The following is a 23,673-nucleotide window of genomic DNA, read 5'->3' on the forward strand; positions in this document are numbered from 1 at the left end:
TCACACATTGTCCTTAAACTAAAGCCTTTAGTAAAGATCTCCCAGAACTTGGCCATGGGTCATGAATGTTACCTTTTTGATCAAAGCTGGTCCAGGCATCTGCAGAAAAGCAAAACGTGTTTACTGATACAGTATACTATGATGATACCCGGATGATGATGATGATACTAAATACACTAAGTAAGATACATGTGCATACTTTTCTCTACAACAGAGACGAATGAATATTCTCCCAACAGTTGGATGAAGTATTATATAGTTACGAGTCAGAAATCCCTGCAGATCTTGAGAATACCTTAAGGAATGTCTCTGTTTGTGAAAAGAAAGTTCTCCCTCTGCCTTGTGTCAAACCCTTGGAGGTACAATCTTTGTGACCTAAGGAATTCTAGACCTAAAAGCCTAGATTTTCTGGTAAGACCTTCTAAAGCATTATCTTCTATGTAAACAGCCTTAATCTTAGGATCCCCTCCCACAGCAAGTCAGTGCTAATGCAGTTCACTCAACCCTCTGACCATGGCCTCAATTTATTTTGTATCTTGTGGTTCCCTGTCTCTGCTGACAGTTGTCAAGGCTCCCACACAGGGAGTATGTTCTCTATGGCTCAGTTGGGAAAACACTTTACAATGTCCAGATAAGATGCTAGCTATTTACATTTATTAGTACGAGACTAAAGAGAAAGTTAGAGCTTTCCATCTGGGAAAACAGTGTTTCATTTCAGTATTAAGTTCTGGTTCTTTAGATAGTAGTACCAAAAAAGTCCATGTCTTTTTCATACGGATTTACTGTATTGCCAATTAGTGAATGTAACAATTAGAAAGAAAACTCCATCCATGGTGGTCCTCTTGATTTGAAGTTGATAAATGTTCAGAACAATCTTTAGCTAAGCCAATAGGAGCTGACAGAATCCGAACAATGCTAAATCTCAGACCGATTTTCTGGTAGCCATTCAAGCTGGTAACACGCCATAACCTTCCACATGAACTGTTAAAGACTAAATACGTTGCCCTGTAACAAACAGCACATAAGAGGTGGCTATTATTTAATGTGGCCTGACTTCCACGTCGTGACTGGTTATGCGCATCATACCACAGACATTGTCTAAACCAACAGCGAGAGAAAAACAGCGGGAGCGTGGACCCTGAACTTAACCTTGTCCATTACGTGGCTCGGAAACTGTCCATGCGTTATCTGTTTATTTTCGTATGTCAGGTATCATAGTCCCGCCACACTTTCCAAAAAGCGAGGACAAGCTCCATATGCTGGTGCAAAAATATTATGTGGGGAAACATTTTTGTTTCTACACATGCAGAATGTAGTTTTAATAGGGTTTATCTTCATAGGGTGTGTCCAAGGGTGTGTTGAAATGACAACTAAAAGATTGTTCATTGGGGCTTTTCTAGAATTAAAACAACATAACATTGTTTTGAAAGGACAAGATGGCATGTATATGTAATGACACTATATTCTCCATCTAATGCAGAAATAAAAAATGGAATCAGATATTTCAGATAAAATGCTTTCTTGTCCTCTGTTTTTTTTTTCTGGAAAAGCCCTTTTACATTTTCTTCTCTCTGTTTCTCTTGTGTGTCTCCCCTTCGTACTTCCCTTTGTCTGTCTATCCTCCTCTCCTGATGATGACTCTGCATCAACATGGAACTGCTCCCCAGGCACAGGTGATATACATTAAGCATATCAAGCATTTGCTAGCGCTGCGCATAGAAGTGGTCTTATAACAATGTTGGCATGCTTTTGCCTCTGAGTTTGACTACAAATCCCCCCAAAAATCAGTACATGGAAGCCTTATAACATCATAACAGTGGCATGCTTTTGCTGTAAGCTTTGACAGAACTCTGATCAACTGTTACAAAAAAAAGGGTTTAGTGATACTGTACTGACATCATTTATCTTGGACGGCCACAGTCCTTTTGTGAGCAGCTAGAAGAGGATTGATCAAAGGTGTTCATAACCAAAGGTAAAGGAAAACAGTCCTTCCCGAAATCATTGAAGAGTTTTCCATACTTTCATATATTGAAGAGAATGATCCACCTCCTCTTAGTTGAACCCTAAACTCCTTACTTTTTCAACCACAACAATGTTTCTCAATTAGCTAAGACCCACATCAAACAGAAGAGTTCAAGGCATGGATGTCAGACAAAGGGAAGAGTGTGATTCCCCTTGTTTATTGTCAGTTTGCACCAACATTTCATACCAAACTGCCTGGTGTTGTAAAGGTAAACTTTGCCTACCCATCCATCAAATGGATGTTGGGACAGACGAAGGGCTGAGATTGTCATGAATTAAAGTGCACTGCCAAAGGACTGGACTTGAACATCAGTCTAAAATAGGGCAGCTGGGATCCTTTTAAGATGAGCTTATTGTTGTAGAACTTGAACACAAATTGCATTTAACCCTCTTGTAGCTCCCTACTGCCAAACCCTGTTTCCAATAAAAATTTGATGCCAGAATCCTACCTTGGCAAGTTGAAAGTTAAAGGAAGGTTTGCATAGGGTTTGTGGACGGCAAGACGGAAATGACAGCAAATCAACCTATTTGGAGCATACTTTTGTTGAACACATATTGCGAGCTGAACAAAACAGTGGTAGATACGGCAAGGAAGGAGAAAGCTAATGTATATGGAGACTTTTATGTTGTATCAGCCCAGGTGGCTCCTTTGAAAATTACTTTTAAATCAGTATCTCAAATTGTACATTTTCCATACAGTATCAGCCATTTGCTATTCCAGTTGCTTGTTTGCACAGTTAATCGCTGGTCAGTACTTATCTTGAATTTTGAGATTGACATGACATCATCTAATGAACATTGAGTGGGAGATTTCCCTTCAATATTCAGTTTGTTTTCTGAGACAACATCCCATGCTGAGTGGTCAGGTGGACCCTCAAGGTGGGGGCATAAGGTTGAATGTATTTTGTGCAGCAGGCTATAGTTAGGGTCAGGTTTACCATCCTTAAGAAATGGGACAAGAAACATGGGTCTGGTGTGTCCTGATCCAGGTTAATTGGATGGAAAGTCTGAGGACACATAGTAGTAATCACAGTCGGTATTTTGTTGTCAAACATCCAGTTCAAAAGACTGGGAAGTAAAATAGGGACAGACCACAGTCTTACTTCCATAAAGCTGTAAATCTTGACGTAAAAAAATAAGCTGAGATAAAAATGCTTGGTTGCTTACTGGTCACAGTTTTGAATCCGATCAACTGGAAGGATGTATTTATTTTTAAGCCATTGGGTGTGACCTGACGGACAAATAAGGAGGCCACCTCTTGGCTTGACCTGTTGAAGAGAAGCTCCATGTAACAGATGATGATGTGCAGCTCTTCTCTCAAAGATTCAAGACAGAATTTTCATCCATAGAATTTCTGGATGGACTAGACACCAACCTGACTTGTCCATGACTGCAGCTTGTGCTTGTGCCTTAGACTTGACAGCCTTGATAGCCTAATGCTTTGACTGATAATACCATAGATAGAAAAATGAACAGATAACCAAGACCTTAATACTGTCAAAAACCATGTTTGTAACTGATTTGACGATTTTATATGTAGGTCAACTTATCCTATGGACTTATCCCTCCTAAAACAAAATGTTGTAATACAAGTTTGAATTCAGTTTGAACATAATTTAAGCAGCTACATATACTAGGTACTGTCACTATGTTGTGAAATAAACCAGTTACTAATATATTGATTGATTGATTCCACAGGTGGAAACGCCCTGCCGAACCAGGTGTTCCGACTGAACTGGTGCTGGATCTCTGTGGAGAAGGACCAGTATACTGTAGATGAGAACACCAAGTACCTGGTCATCAACCTTAACAGGAGGGGCTACCTGGGGGAGACGGCCTTCGTCAGTAAGTGATACATACAATATACATAAGTTTAAAACTTAAAAAGCCAATATCTGAAAGATTACTCTTTTGTTTTAAAATTTTTGTGTAGATTTTATCTTGTCACCAAAGCTGATCAAATGCCAATCATGGTTTATAATTAGTCTACAGACTGATGAGATGATGAACATAATATAAAACAGTATGTTTGCATTTCTTCTAATTATGAGAATGAAATTAAGTTAAATGGTGACGATTCTACATGTTAAACACAAATGTCGATTATGTCATTGTGTCAATGTTGTGTTTTCCCTTTTCTAGCCATTAACACAGAAGATGGCACAGCTGAGAAGGGTGAGGACTTCACCAGTCGGGCCAACAGGCAGGTCCAGTTCAACCCCGGACAGACGAGCGGCAAGCTCAAGATCCGCATCCTGAAGGACGACACGTTCGAGCGGTCAGAAACCTTCACCATCGTGCTGTCAGAGCCCTTCATGGGGGTGTTGGAGTATCCCGACAGAGCCGTGGTGGAAATCACAGATGGGTCTGACGGTCAGTGTGGTCCAGAAAGTTTTTGATTGAACCTTTTGTCTATTCGTGAAAGCTCAAATCAGCCTGCAGGCCGCTTTTCATTGAGGTCATGAGGGAAGAGGCAAAGGTTAGACAAAGTATATAACAGAGATACAGTTTACATCACAAGTCGTAATGAGTCTTATAGGTCTATACACACAATTTTTACATACATAGTACGAAATACATATTAGTGAGAGCTGCCACAAGTCTTTGATGCTGTTGATACTCATAGAGTAGGAAATGAAAAATTCATCTGATAATCAGTAACCAACAATACATTCGAGTCCACATTACATGTTACAGTTAAGCAAATCTTGGACTAACACAAGACTTATGCCATCTATGTTTACAGAGTCCACAGTGTACATTCCTGATGAGCAGTATGTTGTGGAGGAGGACATTGGAGAGCTGCTCATCCCCATCAAGAGGAAGGGAGACATCAGTAAGGAGCTGATGGTGGTCTGCTCTACAAAACCAGGTATGGGACAGTGAAAATAAACCTATTATGAAGGAGTCAGTCTGACCAAGGAGGTAAAAAATCAGACTGTTCTTACTATCCCATGACCTTTTTACCTCCAAGTGCATGCCAAGGCATTGTAGCCTTCAAAATTGTCACCCAAAGGCTTGGTTTGTTTTGATGACCTGTGAAAAGTCAATATTTAGCCTTCGTATCACCTTTACTCTGACAACTTGTTACCTGCATATTGTTCACTAGCCTGTATTGTTTAAAGTTAAGACGTTCCCACGATAAAATGAGTAACACACAATAAGCAGGAACATTGGTGGCTTGACCCCCCCACTTTGTTCCCCTCGTGTTTAGTCTAAATGATACTTCGCCATAGAAAAGCGTTATTTTCTTTTCGTTCTTTGTTTGCTTTGCGGTCTCTCCTAGGTCACCTATCAGATTTCCACACACCTTGTGAACTTGTTTGTGAAAACACAAAAGGAAAATAATTAATGAGTTAATTACACATAACGTCTGGTATCATGATCAATCCAGGTATACAATGGGTCATGTACTGGTGAAGGACACAAATCTAGGACACAAATTTGTCTCTAAGCACAGCTCTTTACTTGAGCCTTTGAACTAAAAAAAATGGCCTGTAGCAAAATCTTTGGGCAGCTGGTCCAGAGCTTTTCAGTTAACGGATGGTCTTTGGAAGTCAAGGTGCAAGGCTAAAAGATTTGTGTTCTTCTGTGAATCTGCCAAACCTTCTTAAGGGTTCCTGCATGTTCGCTCAACATGTCTTAAATCTTATAAAAAGAGTAATAACTAGAGGTTTAGACAAAACATACAGTTGACTTATGGCCCGGCGGTTGCACATGGAACTGTCAATCCTTCATAGTAATGAAGGATAAAGAGACCCTAAAGCTGTTTTCCCCCATTTTACAATTATCCAATTGTCCTGAAACATACACCATAGAGCAAGTTTAGTTCTCAATTGCACAATGCATCACAAAATGTAACAGATCTGGCATAATTTCATTAAGAGATGTCAGTTTTCCAAGCTTCTAAACTTGAGGAAGAAGGTGTCTGCTTCTTCCTGTCTTGGTTTCCAGTGACCTACATAAGAGTTCCTTGGCACACAGCCAGAAGCAACTAGCTGTCAGAGAACTTCCTTTCAGACACAATCTCTATAGTTTGCTTGTTAAGTACTACTTTCCAAATCCCTTAAATGGCAAAAGCTCTCTTGTTTCAGCAAATCAGATATTGAATTCAACTTGGGAGGTACTAGGTATGGTACTTTCAATAAAGTTTAGTATATAAGAAATTATATCCAGTTAAAGATAGGGTCTAAAAACCAACTTAATTGATCAGAGTGCATATCAGCTGTGCTTTGAAAAAAAGTTTGTAAGAGTTGCCAAGAAAAACATTAGTATGATTAGACTGAGGGTGATTGAAGTCAAGCACTAACAAATCCCAGAGAGACCACTTAAACAGAGGCAGTAAAATTTTAAAATGCTACATCCTAAGATTGTGTATGTGGAGAAAGGACTAACAACAGCCAAAGGAAAGAAGCATATGGTAACTTGGAGTTGATGTTTATAGGTGGACCTCTATATGAATCAAGGAGGTTGAAATAGGGTCAAAATCCTTGTATGAATGAACTGTAATTTGGCATGCCAGAAACAGGAGTACTTTGCTTAGTCAGTTAGTGTGCCATAGTTACCAATCTGGGGGAGAAAGTAGAGTTTGACTTTGACCTAGCCAGTGTTCTAATTAAACCCCAGGTCACATGCAAACCTGTATTCCCTCAGTTGGGATATGAGATTGAGACAGCCCACCATGCCAACTAATTTAATAATCACATATTTTACATGATACAAGGAGGTTAAAAACATTTTTAACCTCCTTGCATGAAATAAGTTAAAATCGAAATGTATCCCACCTAGCTCCCTCCCTACTACATCATTACAGGAAGCCCTATATGTGGTACACTAACTAAAGACAACTCCCAGCTGTCTCATTTTAATGATTGTCCAATTATGGAGTCTGCTAAGTTTCCCTGCAATAAAGATCCACTCTAGATCTCTGGGTGCAGTGTTCTAACCCCGGTCTGATTATTTTTCACCCAGTTAATTTCGGGTCAGTAAACATTGTTACTGCTCTATGTAAATGACCACTTGAGACCAGTAGGAAAAAAGATCACCTTTAGTTCATATATTTACTGCAAATAGATGTAGCTTAACAAATTCTTACTTTCCCATTGGAAGACAGCCACCTCTTCTTTCAACATTAAATTTTGTATATAAGCAGCAGCAACTGTTCAATGTAACCCAAACAATAATACCATGAAAACTCCTAAAAGCTGATATTCTGGCACTCTAAACAAACTTTGTGTTGAAATGGCATTGTTCAAATCCTTTTCAGTGTTGAGATTACTCTGAAAACATGATGTTGGAACCCTTCTTGGAGAGGCTGTTAGCTCAGCTTCTTTAGAATGTTCCTCGTGGCTTAAGTACCAGCTACCTCAACACTAACTGACTTGAAAGAATTTTAACAAAGCAACTTGGCAGAACGTTCACTAATATTATGTTAAGTTGTTTTAGCAGCACTTGAGACAAAAATGCAGTGTGTACGTCATAGAAAACACTTGTCAGGTACATTACTGTGGGAAGACTTAATGGATAGTGATGGCTGATACTCAGTGATTTGCAGGCTGATGTTCAGTACTACCACTCACTAAATCCAGCATCACTGACTAAGTGGAGCTGGCTGTGTCTTGCAACCACCAAGTAGTCAGATTTCTGGCAGGGAGTCTGTCCTTGGCTGGAAGTCAGCCAGACAAAACTTGAGCTTGAGTTTGTTCCAACCAACCTGGGACTTTTAATTGGGTCGGTGTTGTACTGGAGACCTCGGAGTCATTCACTCTGAAATGCTGTTCCAAATGAACTGTTGAAACCATGGCAACTAATGATTACAAGTTTTCAGTTCTGCTGAAATTCAAAATTTATCACTGATTTTTTTTTCAAAATGAAATAAGGCCAAAGAAGTAGTTATATTATTTCATTAATTCATGGATGGCTATGTTTTAAGGTCAGATATTACGAGATGATATCAGATGGTTAATATATGAGTACAATAACATTTATGTGTCACAAAACAAGACCAAAATGTGAGGCACTTAATATCATTTCATGGCTGTTTGTCTGGACATCAAACCAGCCCACCTGCAATTTGTCTCACATAAACTACAATTTTTTTGAAGGTGTAGAATTTCCAAAGCAACTTTTAGAAACTCTAACAAAGCCATCCAACTACAAATGAAATGAAAAGCAAGACTTACTAGTATGTCCGAAAAATCCATAGGGTCAGGAATTCGAAGTAGATCCTTTATTGCTTTAGAAAAGTTGTTGAAGTGTTATTGTGACATTTTCCAGTGCGCAACAATTGTGCTACTGAAATTATGTGGCCTTCCGTGGGAAAAGCTGCATTTTTCCTCGTGGGAACCATGTCATTCCATCCCCTCACATTGCTGAATGATGGCATAAATAGTGGTGAGCCATATCCTCTAAATGTTAACTCCATACCGTTACCATTGTTGAAATTTGTTCACCACAGAAAGAGACGAACCCTAGAGTACTCCTGTTGTTTACCGTTTGTTTGGAAAATGAACAAACTGGTACTTTGGCTCCCATTTTTCTTGAGCTGTTTGCTTGATACCTTGAAGCTTGTTGAGTGATGTTTTTTTTTTTAGTGACAAAAATGCACTTGACACTATAACCATGGTGCAGGCAATGTACACCATGTAGTCCAGCTGTGGGACATGATTCAGGAAGTCATACAAAATGTCTGCTGCAAGTTAGATTCAAAAGTGGGCGTCTTCTCTTCCTTTACTTACTTAGACTTCTTTTCCCTTGGACAAGTTAAAAGTCTGTGGTGCGTGAAGGAATTCCAAGATATCACGTACATAACCAGTGCTGCTTTAACCTCAACCAACCCTACAGCAGTTATACTAAACTGATCACCGCTAAGAAGCCATAACAAATCACGCAGGCAATCAATCCAATCTGACAACTTTGACTTTGAAGGTGACTGCAGGTGCCATTGGGTCCTCCAGATGAATCAAATCTGACACCTATAGCATATCCAGCATGGCTCAGCTAGAGAACAAAACACAGACCTATTGTTGGGGAATTATTCTCAAGTGCAAGGTTAGATTCCTTTCTAGATGAGACTCATGCCTTGAGGGCAATTTTTAGTTCCTAGATAGGATAACCGGATTAGTAACTCCTGCAACCTTGGGGAACCTTGTCAGTTGTGATGGGAAAGTTATACTATTGTGGTGATCCCAAATGCTGTGCCCGTGTGTGCGGTAGACCAGCAAGGGGCTTACCTAAGTTCATCCAAGTTCATCAAAATACTGTTAAACGTTGTTCCATAGTTGTTTGGTTCTGAATATGGCACAGAAGGTGATGCATAAAGGATGTTATTTATTCGCACCTGTTTCAAAAGATGATGACTTAAAATGAGAAATCCGGAATAGAAAATCAAGCTCTGTTGGATACAGATTAGAGGGAATGTCTGACACAACTGGCACCAAATCAAGAGGGTGCTGTGAATGAAGTAGAAGCATTGATTTAGATTCCAATAAATCAATCAAACTTGATACTGTATTTCAAAATCTTCTAATTTTGTTGTTTCTTTGGTCATTTGGAATTCTTGAAAGAAGTGCCTTACGAAACAGCATTTTTACTTCAGCTTAAACTGTATGAAACATATTTAAATGTAATTTGATGATATGAAAAGCTAGGATGTATCAATAATTTGGGGCATTATAGTTTCCTGTTTCAGCGAAACACAAACCTATCATCATGCATCATGAAACAGGGCACAGCCTGGGCCATGTTATGACTTAATTGGGGTGTTGTCCCTGCCCCCTAACCTGCAGTGGAATAACTTGGGATGATGTTACCAGCAGTAAATTTTGCAATTATAGGCAAAAAGATTGTTATCAGCCTCACCCTTGTTTATGATGGCCTCCTGGCTTGAGTGAAAAGTTACATACTAGGTTTCAAATTATGTCAGATAAAAGAGTCCGGGCAGTATTCCAAGGTGTCAACTACATGTGTTCCACGCACATTGTGCATGCATGTATACGCATGTGTACATGTGTACATTGGATAAATTTTATAACTTTATATGCATATTTTCTGTTTGAATGTACAAAAAACTAATGTATATTACATTGATTATATATAATTGATATTAAATTGCTCCCCACTCAAATTTGTCACACTAGTACATTAACAGGAAGTTGGGCTAAATTAAGCATCAGCTGGCTCCACAGATGTCAGTGACACTTACTAGTTCATTTATATAAGACAAAGCTTATGCAACAAACCACAGCCTTCCCTGAGCCAAAAACGTATGTCATGATGGTGTGTATTTGTATATTCCATTGTGTTTGCCAATATCTTTGTGTTATATGTTAAGTATCATAATATCTCTTGGTTTGGAATTAAGCAGCAACTAAAAGAGGGAACAAGGCTTGTAAGGTAGCTGCCTTTTTCACTCCTTGACCCAGAAAATTAATGTTATAATAACTGTGCCTTCACCTTTAAAAAAACTTTGGAACTTACACACATGTAATGTGTACATGTACATTGTACAGCAGACCTGTACATACTGGATACTGTACATTCCATTTGTCCTCTTTGCCATCATGAAAAAATGGGTTTTCTCTGTACTTCTATATATGAAACCTTATTTTTGCCTTCCCCACAGACACAGCTACAGGCACCACCCCCAGCACGGTGCTGTCCTACTCTGACTACATCAGCCGACCCGAGGACCACAACTCTGTAGTCAGGTTTGACCAGGGAGAGGACGAGAAGCTCTGCCGCATCGTCATCATCGATGATTCGCTGTACGAGGAGGAGGAATCCTTCCAGGTCAGTAACCAATGTGCATGTTTATAATTTTAGCATATACATGTTTATGTAGATGATTTTCCCTTTGTACATTATTTGTGGTGCTTTATAGATACTGAGGAATTAAGCGCAGGACTAGGTGAATTTACATTGTGATATTTCAGGCCACAATTCAGGCCTATATCTACATTGTGTTTTGACCCTCAGCCTGCTAGGCCTTTATTTGGCACCAAATTTGTATTGGTCACCAAGTTAGGCAACAGGGAAAAGGTTTAACTTTTATGTAATTTGTTTAAGTGTTTTATTCTGATGCAAAAGGTTGTTGAAAGTATGGCTGAAAAGCATAGAAGCATTCCCACAAATCTTTATAGACTAATGAATGAAAAGCAATAGTAACAAGCCTAAAACTGTTGCCCTTCAGGTTGTTCTAAGCATGCCCATGGGTGGTCGGATCGGGGAGGAGTTTGGTGCTACTGAGGTCGTGATCGCTCCTGATGCTGATGACGGTAGGACTTCACCCTTTGACCTTATAGAAGAAACACTTAGTACCATCAATTGTGGATACAACTGGTGGCTTTGCTCAATTGCTATGCCATATAACTTTGGTCCTATCTTGGGGAGTTGGTGAGGTTCACTTCCTCCAAAGCTCTGCCCTAGATTAAGGTCATCTATCTTTTTAGATTGTATTAGGTCCTAGAAATATTTCTCAGTAGGAGAGAACAAAGACCACATATCCTTCATCACCAGCTTTGCTTAGATAGCCGGCATGTGGTTAGATTGTTCAAAGTTTGTTTGCCAAGACTTATGGCATTTCCTTTGTGAGATTTCTCCAGGTTTGGTCCTGGTCAAGAACCATATGTTCCACAGGTGTTCTGTCATCGTTTTATTTGCATGTGACAAGGTCATACTTAAGATTGTCTACATCTGTTACTTGGGTGGTGATGAACAACTATTATGATTTATGCAAAAGAGGACCTTATTTGGATAACTAATAAGGAACACATAATACATCAGCAGTGATGGTTAAAATCAGTTAGTGAAGGAATGGGGTTGTGGAACTCTAGATCTTAATGATTCATAATATAACAGATTGTGAATGGAAAGAAAATTTTAGGTATATGAAGACTTGAAGTCTTTGAGTGCCTACCATGCACTCATCTGAACTCCAGTCTGTGCAGATACTAATAAATGATGTAAATCCCTATAACACCCCTAATCCAGAAGATCAGGCCTTGACATCCGATTGGGATCTAAAACTGTCATATCAGTATCTGTATTTGGCCATGTGTTAAAAGTCCTGCACCTAAATCTTTCCCAATTATTTTCAATCATTCAACTTTCATGTTTAATTGACCCATCAAAATTTCAGGTCTAAAACTTGCATGTTCAAAAATTACTTGTCTAGACAGAAAGACTTTTGGGATATCCTGGACTTCATAGTTGCAGTACAACATCTGGAGTTCATTGCTACTTGGCTGGTTATGAGTCCCCCTGTAGAAAGGCTGTTATGTAACCCAAGTGGTGCTGGATTTGTACTAAACCCTTCCTACAATGCCAGAGGACCCTTAACATTAGACAGCTTGCTTCAGGACCCAAATGCTGCACCTGTACCAAAAGTGTCAACTCAGTTGCCTGTCAAAGGTCAGCCAGGTGGCACAGTTCTGAAACTCATCACAAGGATTTCAAGATCATGGGTCTATGATATGATTACAACAGTTGAGAGAAATTTTGATACTCGTACTAAAATTACATACTTTTATATGTACTATGTGTTTGAACTGTGAAAAAAAGTTTTAAAACCACAAGCAAGCTTCTCATACATGTGCCTGAAACTCTGAAAGCAAAGAAATACAATTTTTAAAAATATCATGTTCTTTCATTTCGTGAATGGTTTTCAATCAAAAGATTACAATATTACTTACCTGAATAAAAGTAACAGTGTAGTGATCTCTATAAAACTGACATAGCAAAGAGTTATTGCCTGAAGGGCGCTTAGGTACAAATGCCACCCACCCCCCCCTCCTTCCCAATATGGACACATTTCCTCAATCTGTCATCCTGCCTGAACCTCAGGACTCACCTTTCCCACCTCTGTCCTCCCAATATTTATTCAATCCAGGTAATATTTATCCAATCAGAGCACTTCCTGTCCATGACCCCTGGGTGGTTTATACAGAGAGGCATGTGTGGTGCAGACATGACTGACCCTTATCCTGACTTTCCTCACAAAGTAAAACCTCCGCTGTGATGAGACCTCACTAGCCAGACCTCTCCTTGTGGCAAGTAAAGAAATGTTACAGATCTCTGCTATTAGACTTTCAATCACCAAACACAGCAACCAATGGCAAAGCGTACCAATGAATGGAGATGTGATGTTCATAGGTCAGGCAGGATTTTTGTGGTCAACATGAGGATAGGTTTGTACTACATCAGGCAAGTCAGTAGTATGAAATCTCTGGGCTGTTTACAGGGCTCACTCTAAACCTGTCACAAGTATCAAATTGCAGGTAGATTGATTCATGTATCTTCAGATTTGTTAGAAGCAAATAGTTGACATCACTCAAAGGTCACTTTATGTTTTGGAACAAAGATTACACCAGTTGTGTGATACAAATCTATTGTAGGCAACAAACACTTTGTATTGATGTTGACATTGCATAGATTTATACAACATAGCCAGCTGTGAACCACAGACCACCTGATTTCTTTTCATTGTGGAAACACATTCTTAAGAGTGTTAGAAGTCATCAAAAAAAATCATGGTAGTATACTATTACTAATATAACTAAACTAACGTTAGTAGTTAGAATCAAAAGTGCTGATCTCTCGGACTGGGTGCAATATGATGTTTCTCCTTTTGATCCCGTACTACCAAAATGTTACCCCTAGCAGAGAGACGGTTAAGTGGAAAAGGTATGACAGATGTCAATCAAATCCACTTTTAAAAAGGAAAACTACTAATGATTTAACAAGATTTTCTTATTACAATAGCTTTCATCCAAACATAATTCATTTTCAATCAGATTCATTCCCCAAATGTTTAAATTCCCCCAACCACTAATTAAAACATTTAGAACTGATTCTGTAACAATAAACACATGTCAGTTCTTGGCATTTCTCACATCACAGCTTAGACTGTGGAGACCCTGTGTAAGAAAGATTATCCTATGTTTCCTGTGAGCATCCCTAGGTCTTCCTTAGCTTGGCATTCCACCCACTTAAGAGAATGGAATCACTTTCACTAACTTTCACTGTCTCAATTCAATTAAAAGGGGGTGTTTATTGATCTGAAATGTCCAAGGTCACAGTGTCCAGAGATGGAATTTCTCACAGTGTCTTTTGCACCTAAGAAAGTTGTCTTGACAGTTGTTAAGGAAAACAATTTGAAGAACTGCTGCCCAAAGTGCAATGTTGAACTTTTTTCCAGTCCAGGAATTGTCTAGACAAACTTGAGGGAATGTTTGGTGAAATAATAAACATCCTTGGTAAATTGCATTATGGTCACTTCAGTCTTCGGTCTTGAGGTGTATTGAGTTCACTGCTGTGTGTTTGGCAGAAAACAGCTGGGTGAAGACATGTGGCTATGTGTGTGGGGGGCTTGTTGTTGGAAATTGTTTTGAAATGGAAATTCAACACAGTACTATTTCTGTTGAAATATACATCCAATAAGTTTTGTTCATGGAGTATTAATTTGTATGGCAAAGGACCTTTCACTTAGTAGCTAGATATCCATCTAAACCTGAATCTGTCAAGCCATAGCTACCAAATCTCTTGTCAAGTGTTGAAAAGCCATCTAGTTAATCTGGTGAAAAGTCTTGATTGTGGAATCATTCTGCAGGACAATATAGATATTAAGCTTCAAAAGTTGTAATAGCAAACCAATAGACACTAGATGGCCATACTCTATTCACACCACAGAAAACCCTTCTTGTGGATATGTAACATATACATTTACCAGAACTTGTGAGTAGTTGACATGAATACTATGTCTTTCAAACAAGATCTCCAATTTCAGGTACTTACAAGTTCCATACTACACACAGGTGATGTCACACCTCTTCAATGTTTGTTGCTCTTTTGGCCAAATATTGTAAATGTTTCCTTTAATATTGACACTATACAGAGTGGCTGCAATCTGATATATGTAGGTATATACAGTCAAAGGTGTTCCAAACATACACCATATTTGAGAAGTGCTGTTAAGCAATTCCTCTCAGAAAAGATTTTTGTATTATACATGTACTTTCGGAACTGCTCTATCTAGTACCTCACATGTTATTTCACCAGTAATTGAAAATCGTATTTGATCTGTAAATCAAAGTTGATGTAAACACCTTTCAGATGTCCTCATCTAAGGTCCTGAGATTGTGTATATTTTCTAGCGCCCTCAGGGCCGCTGGTTCATGCTCCATGCAATGTCCTTCACATAGAATTTTTGAAATGTACACAAGGTTCATCCTCCAAAACCTGGGTGCCATCTGTCCTCTATCTGACCTTATGGGGTGAAGACAGTAATAGTAAACTTGAAAATGTTATCTGAAAGCAAAAAATACTTTCTTTTGGTTCAAGGGTGGAAACAAGTCTTAGAATAGTTAGTACAGACTCATTTGAAGCATTGCACGTACAATGTACAACCTCTGAATTATGGTGTCTTTAAAGCCTATGGCAAAGGACTATTTGATTCATAAGATTTTACTTAGTACCCCAAAGATGTTGTTATTCTTTCTGATCATCATTTGCAATAAAGCCCTCACTAAATACTGTTTGGGATGTATACATGTGCCATACAAGTGTGCATTCACCTCTCCCACCCTTTCAACGTGTTTTGGTTGTAAATTAAACTCTAGTGCAGTGAGGAAAAACGAACATCAGAGTATGTTTACGCTGAAAAGTTCCAGATGAGAACAAGGAAAGCGTGTCTTTCCCACCAGTTGCTGGGAAGCAAAACTCTTCACTGAGAAATATTTCAGTGAAACAAGATAGACACAAGGATTGTGGAAGTACTTGAGAGTGACATCAGGCATGTCTGCTAGTAAAATTGATTATAGAGATCAGATGTAGTTTAAATGGTTTGCCTGGTTCTGCTGGTTTCTTGGGTAACCTTAATTGCTGCATTTATGATCCATCAAAGTTTTATCCTCAGAAGTTAATAACATAATTATTTTGCTCTGTGATTGGCCTTATGTTTCTTTGGAAAGTAAACAAGCCAAATGAACAAAGATATGTTGATGATAACACACAACAATTTATGGCAACTCAGTTGATGTAAACAATGTTGAAACACCGTGTCGATTCTGTAATTTGTCTGTCAACATCAATATTTATTAATGAAGACAAAATAATGAAGGCAAATAGCCCCCAAGTAGAGCAATCTCAAAGTCATCATCAGTGTTTTGAGAGGAAGTTGTATCCAGAACAGGCCTCCTCCAGATACTTATCTGTAGTCTGGATCAACATGCCAGTCTTATCTCCAAGTTTATATAGAGGGGGCAGGCAACTTATAAGGGAAGGGCAAGGTGAAATTCAACCACTGTTTCACAACGCTTCCTTACAGTAAACTCAGTATGCTTGGAACTGTCTTAAAAGTTAATAGGTTAAACAAACTGTGATAAACAAACTGTGAGAACAGAAGCAAGTGCTGATTGTTTCATGAAGACGATGGCAAACAGTAAGTTCCTGCAGGAAGGCCCTACATGCATGTTTGTAGGTCAACAGACAACATACAACAGATCAGGTTCTTTATCTCTCAAGACTGACTGTTGAATGGGTCAATTTTAGAGTTGTTTTTTAGCCCAGTCTGGTGCAAAGTGCTCATAAATAAAACCACACACACATTTATGACTGAAATGTAAGGACCTAGCCTAGGCAGCCCCATGAAATGTCAACAGTGACAAAAAAATCTGTGTGATACAGTTTTTGGACAAACTATTTCCAGTTATGCTGTAGATCCAAATACCCAAAGGAAATCATGAATGATATACATGTAGAAATAACACGAAATTGCTGGTTGGCAGTTGCTGATCAGCCACCTGTTAATGCTTAAAGGAATTTCACTGTTTGGTGATGGCCTTCAACCAGTCCTTCCTGATTGTATTATCCTTCAGCAATACAGAACATGTGCATGTTTATTTTTGGCTCAAAAGGACCAACTTTGTCAAGTCTGGAAAGTTGCAGTCTAGCCCTGTCAGATTACCCCTTATACCATGTAACAAAGAATGTAAGCTAAAAGTATTAGCTTGCTGATAAGTGGTGTTTTAAAGGTTTGCTTGTAGTTTTGTAGAACATCAAAGGCTTGATTCTTGCCCCTGCTGCTATATTTGTCCTTATTTGTGGAACAGATCAAACTTGGTTATGGTCAGAAGTTGCTGATGTCTGTCTGTCCATGAGTTCAAGCTGTTCTGACTGTCCATCAGATAGCAGCGCTGGCAGTGATCAAGGATTTTAAACTCCTTGCAGTGATAATGGCTTCTGATGTGGAGTGGAGGTGATATCGTTATCAGTGAACATCTCTAGCATGCATACGCTCATTTGGTGCTTCAGGGCAGGGCCGGTCAAGTTTTATCACTGGGTTGTTGGACTTGAAATATAAAAGACAGGAAAGAACAGAAGCAAGGCAAAATAGGCTGCATGGTTGGCAGAGAGTGTTGACATTACTTACTGACTATGAATATGTTTAATATAGTGGTTCACTGGAATTGTCATGGTTGGTCAGTTTTAGAGATGCTCAATATGGTTCAAGGGAAAGAGGAAGACCTACCCTCAACATACAAATGTATACAAGTATGTTTAGACCAAAACACAACCTGCCTCTGGCTTCAAATGGAACATGTTTACAACAAGGTATCATCTGTCTTTCAGTTGCAACTGGCACAGCAACCTCAACTTGTTCAAGGTCTTCAAGCACTGGGAACAAAACATGAGTTTATTTGATAAAACTGTCTCTGTTGGTATTATAATGAAGAGATAAACTAGTAAGTAGTATGTGGAAAATGTTTAACAAAAACATGTATACAAACATACGGATTTGGAAGTAGATACCAGCCACAAGGTGTCATGTGATGTATGACATCTTACTTTTCTATTTTTTATAGATCTATGCAATATACAATGGCTTGGGAGAAATGGAGAAAGGAAAACTTTTTATGAACCCTTCCAAAAGACCCTTCAATTTTTCAGCAGTAAATATATTGCGAGCTTCTTTTCCTCTCTGTCCCTTATGTTGATGCTAAGTAATTGATTGTTTGCATATGTTTACATGTTGTGGTCCCCTGAGAGTTGGTAGGTAGACACCATGGCTGCCTATGGCTCCAGTAGACTGGGCCTGACAGGAAACATGGCCTCTTCACTGGTTGTGATAGGGCAGTGGAGGGTACTTGAAATTTTCTGTCTTTAATTGACCAAGTGGACTTCTGTCAGGGCTGCGTGCTTGACCTAATTCCTTTGTCCATACATGGAGGCCTGGAAAAGTCAATTGTATTAGTAGGAAGTTTGTTCACGTGATAGCTCTGAAATAAATAAATGATAAGTGTAACTTGGAAGTGGGATTGATGGGAATGAGTTCTAAGAAATATTGAAAAAAGGCAAAGTATGCAATTATGCATTGAAGCTTTTGATTTGATACAAGACATGGATTTGATTTTCAGTAACCATAAAAATCAACAGGTGGTCTTGGAAATAGAAGTTCATCCTTGAACAAGCTTGTCTGCTAACTGCATCCATATATTTTTCATTTTCTGCTTCTTAATTCTCTCCTGCTGCAAAACTACATTGTAGACTGTCCCTCTTTGTGGTTGTAACATCAACCAATTAATATTGATTCTTTTTAAACAAGTACATCAAAGGCCATTCAGGGTTGTATCGAACTGAGTAATGTCACTGTGATTGGTTCAGCCTGTACATGGAGGAAGGTGTCAGTCGAGGCCTTGTTTCCTCTTCAGTTCAGAACTGTCATTTACGAAAGTCTCACAGATAACCCCTCAGTGACTTCCTGAAGGAGCCGATATCTACTGCAGCACAGACGTCACTACATCCGGCTCCTTAGTGCAATGGAAACAGTCCATGAATTTATAGATTTCTTTTCTGTCCACTATATCTTGTATGACTATATGTTTCTCCCCCCCCCCCCCAAAAAGATTAAGATACAGAAGGAGAAGTCTCAAACCTTTGTCAAACCAGACAAGGCAGTAACAACCAGTGCAGCGTCATCATTTGAACATGAGAAGTACTGCAGCAATTACTCCACAGGATCTGTAGACTGGTCACTCAACGCTTTGTGTTTACGATTGTGGCTTTGAGAAGATCAAAAGCAGCTACAATTTAGCTACTTGAAAAGAAGTAGTAGTGATTGTAATGCACACTTCATGTACAAACATTATGTAATTGCTCAGGAATAGGTTTTATATTTCACTAATGAAATACAGAGGAGTTGATTTTGGTTGAGGAATTCGTATCATGGTGGGAATTATCTGCACTGAGTTCTGGGAGGTATTGTGCCTGCTGGCATGGGCAGGGCCTTTGGCCGGTCCTGTTTGATTATGTTGTATCAATGTTTCCTCCTCGGTTTGTTACAATGTATCAGAGTAGGCAGGTAAACACGGACAGGTGTGACTGTTAAGGCACACCTGCTGGCCAGGGGGCCACCTGTTGAGTGATGACATGAATGCAGGTTTACCAGGTAACAATTGGAGGGAAAGACGTCCTTGGCTTAGAAGCAAAATAGTGACTTGTTACAGTGACTTTGATGGATTAAAAGCAAATAGTAAATACTTCATATTGCCTGGCTGTTACACTATAGTCAGAGTGAATAAGCAAACATTATGACAGACAGAATGGACTAAAGGAGTTGATACAGGAAAGGAGAAATTAAGGTTAGGTGGAACATACACAAAGATATTTGCACAAGGGCAAGAGGCCATGGCCATTTGGAAATGTTACATTAATAAAAGACTAGCTGTTCCTTTTTAACCGTAAACAAAAGGAGAATGTGGAGTTCTACCTGTTCACATACCAGTTGTGTGTGAATCTTACATACCCAAAATAAGATTCCATATGGATGATAATGTGCATGTTATGCATGTGTATTTGCTTTTAACATTGTGGGTAAATGATCATTGTGGTTGGTAGTATGCATAACATAACTAACCTGTCAATAAAGACTGTTAAATGAAATGTTGTGCTCTTGAAGTGTGTTGTTGGTCAAAAAGGACCTCTAGTAATTTGGATGGACATTGCAGGTAGCAATAGTTCATATTGCAAAATACAAAGTTTGATAGGATCTCCTTGGTTTTGAACTCTTTCAAAGTTATACTAATATAGAAAAGTAAAGTATATGACATGTTTGACACATTAACCCTACTGGCCTTCACTCAGGCTCAGACATTTTTAGGGTGACCTCTTTGACATTTGGCTAAAGCAGAATTTATTAACCCATGGGTATATCAGGCAGCCTGTAACATTTTTGAGCTGACCCTTGACATGCCCCTGGACACACAGATATGTTGCTAATTTCACAGCTTTGAACTTCACCCCAGGAGGCTAACTACTGTCGCATAAATCAGTCAGAAATAATTCAACGATGTGACAGGAACTTTACAAGAAAGCAGGAGAGATAGATCGAAGCCATTAGAAAAAGGATGTAGTAAAAGAATTCTGAAGGAGTGTTGGTACTCCTGCCTTAGATAATATACATGATGGAACCTATAATCCAGAGAGAATGGTTTTACCAGAAGGCATGAGAGAAATGCAAATTGAAAATGTTGAAGTGAAAAATATGTAAAGGAGTTATATGATTGGTATATAATTGAATTTTGTACAATTGCCAGATAAAAAGCAAGTGATAGAACCTTTGGGGAAGTTTAAAACTGAAAGTTGCCTTACATTTGAAAGTGTTGCTGACTTTACTGTACTGAAAGAACATGATTCTCGCTACATTGTATTTCTGTCTTTTGACATAAAAATTTTACTAGATCTTCCAAATTCTCAATTCCTTCCTGAATCAAAAGCAACGTTGTCCTTTACAGAGTATAACCCCACTGGGTTATGACATTAAAACTAAGGGACACTTTTAGTTCACTTTTGGCTAAATAAAGTTAAGTAATAGAGATCTACCTCCAGTATCAAGTTCATACACATTTTTGATGGTGACCTTTGACATTCTAATGTCTGCCGTACTTCCTCCCCTGGCAGGAGACTTGACACTGGAATTGACTTTTGATTAAACCCAGTGTGGCTACAAAACAAGCAGTGTGGGGACATGTCAATTTGTCCACCATGCCATAATAGTTTTTGTCTGTTTGTTGTTCAAAATTTTACCCAATTAGGTAATCTGTACTGTAATTAGCACATTAGGATTGCAGAGGGAACTTTGATCTGTAGACAGAACATGCTTTCATCTGGGGAATCCTTATGTTAGGAGATAGTTACATAATATTGAAGAAAATATTTTTCTGTAGTTGTGAATTTTAGAATTGTATTTAATTAATTATTTTTATAATTATAGAGGTCTAAATCATCTTGTAACATGTTTTCTCCCTTTTTTTTCTGGCAAATCCTTTTTTTAATTAAAATTTCCTTGTCTCCACAGAGCCTGTGTTCTACTTCAGTGAGGAGGAGTACCGTGTGGATGAGAGTGATGGGTATGTGGAGGTGCAGGTGTGGAGGACAGGTACCGACCTCACCAAGACTGCCTCCGTTACCGTCCGCTCACGCAAGACCAGCCAGCAGTCTGCTGAATGTAAGAGTTTTTACACATATCCTCAATTCTTGTTTTGGGGGGGGGGGGCTTTGCAGTTTCAATTATTAAGCTTTGAGATCTTGTATAATTTTGTTTATGATCATGTAGATACATGTAGTACATAGATGAGCCACTGTTACTATATGTGGTAGTGTCATATCTGCTTGTAGCATAGCTAGTCAGGACTATGTAGGCACCTGGACTTCCCACCCAGAGCTATCATGCAAATACATTGACCAGTACATGGATGAGCCATTGATACTGTAGCAGTGTTAGTTCTACAGTATTTCCTTGTAGGATAAATATCAATATGTTGATATCTGTCCTCACAGCTGGTCAGGACTATGTCGGCATCAGTAAGAACCTGGACTTCCCCCCTGGAGTGACCATGCAGACCGTCCGGATCACCATCCTGGACGACCTGGGACAGCCGGTGCTGGAGGGGCCGGAGACCTTTGACCTGGTGCTGAGGATGCCCATGAACGCTGCGCTCGGAGAGCCCAGCAGGACAACTGTGGTCATCAATGACTCTGTGTCGGACTGTAAGTATTTGTTTCATATGTTTCATATGACAGGGGTTGTGGTAGACTGAGAAAAACTTGGCTGGAGTGTGTTAGGAAGGACATGAAGGCGTGCGGTCCAACGGGGGTCGACCCACTGGACAGAGCTGCATGGAAGCGTGGTGTGAAGACTGGCCGACTGAAGACTGGCCGACTGCTGCCAGGGTCTCCAGTAGCAGTATAATCAAACAACGAATAGAAAAGAAGAAGAAAGAAGTATGATAGTTGTTCTTCCCTCTGAAGAGAAAAATGCTATTGTAATATTTGCTGTGCTTTTATGGTTTTGGTTTTACATGTATTTGGTTTTGTGTTTGTATCAAACAATGATTGGCATCAGATCAAGAAATTCCATAATTCCTTTAGTTCTAACAATATGTAGCTGTGATCAACATCTCAACAGGCAGACTGCAGTGCTCTAACCTCAGTTTTGCAAGTGTGTTCCTAAACAGAAAATCGTTAACAATATTTCACACATTGCCCTCCTGCCCAGTGCCGATGATGTCCTTTGCTAAGCCTGAGTACGATGCAGAGGAGAGTGATGGGAAGGTGACGGTGATGGTGGTGAGGACAGGTGACGTGAGCCACGCCTCCACAGTCAGGTGTTACACCCGGCAGCACACTGCACAGGTCATGATGGACTATGACGAGCGACCAAACACTGATGCCTCCATCATCACGTTCGAGGCTGGTGAGTAGTATATATTCAGCCATCGGAAAATTTGCTACTGGAATTGTGTGTTCAGCAAATAAACCTATCATTGTGTATTTTTTACAATTATTATGTCATCTTCATGCTTGATTGATTTTAAAGTTTGTAATATGTGAATAACAGGTTGAATTGTTGTAATGTGTCATGCAATTGAGTCTGGCTGCTAACTAAAGATGCTTTACGTTTACATGTACTTGAAGATAATCTATTAGCGCTATAAAGTTGTTTTACAAGCCTCATTGAAGCACATTCTTGGATGTTATCGTTACAGATATACATTTTGTAGATCAGTAAATTCTTTTGCATGTTTTGTTGTAGCTTCTGTCCATCACTCATTCTGGTGACTAACTGTACTAATCCACATGTTCCCCTTTAGGTGAGAAGGAGAAGCCGTGTGTGGTTGTCCTGGTGAATGACACAGACTATGAGGAGGAGGAGCAGTTCCGCCTGGTCCTGGGCTCCCCATCCAGCGACTCCGCCCTCGCAGCCTCCATCGGGGCACAGAACGAAACCCTCATCAAGGTCCATGATGAAGAAGATAGTAAGTATAGCCACATAGACCTATAATGCCACTTTATATATGTGTGTAAATAACTCTTGTTAAGATAGAGACTAGATTCCTCTATTTGGTCACTTTTTGACAGTCCCTGGCCTATTGACCTTTCTTTCTTTTAACTGATCTCTTACCAAGCATGGCCATATTTGTTAGGATTTTTTTTGTAAGGTTTTCATTGTAATCGTTTGCCTTGTGCTTTTGCAGCACTTTCAAACTAGCAGTAAATAGAAGTGGTGAATAGTGGATTAACATTTCAGCACCAAGGAGAGAACCTTTGCCATTGCCTTGTCATAGCCTACTGTTTTAGTGTCAGTTTATCTAACAA

General features: G+C 39.3%; 1 protein-coding gene across 1 annotated transcript in view; it reads left to right on the top strand.

The window, feature by feature from the left end:
- Nucleotides 1-23,673, top strand: part of LOC118418842 (FRAS1-related extracellular matrix protein 2-like) — a 116,482-nt gene that overhangs the window by 82,691 nt on the left and 10,118 nt on the right. The window contains exons 4-12 of the mRNA XM_035824904.1: nt 3,721-3,867; nt 4,165-4,395; nt 4,769-4,894; nt 10,646-10,812; nt 11,213-11,297; nt 21,374-21,523; nt 21,856-22,065; nt 22,574-22,771; nt 23,169-23,333. Coding sequence (XP_035680797.1) covers nt 3,721-3,867; nt 4,165-4,395; nt 4,769-4,894; nt 10,646-10,812; nt 11,213-11,297; nt 21,374-21,523; nt 21,856-22,065; nt 22,574-22,771; nt 23,169-23,333 — 1,479 coding nt within the window. The remainder of the gene's footprint in view (nt 1-3,720; nt 3,868-4,164; nt 4,396-4,768; nt 4,895-10,645; nt 10,813-11,212; nt 11,298-21,373; nt 21,524-21,855; nt 22,066-22,573; nt 22,772-23,168; nt 23,334-23,673) is intronic.

The sequence above is a fragment of the Branchiostoma floridae genome, chromosome 7 (genome assembly GCF_000003815.2).
Source record: "Branchiostoma floridae strain S238N-H82 chromosome 7, Bfl_VNyyK, whole genome shotgun sequence".
Classification (NCBI taxonomy): domain Eukaryota; kingdom Metazoa; phylum Chordata; class Leptocardii; order Amphioxiformes; family Branchiostomatidae; genus Branchiostoma; species Branchiostoma floridae.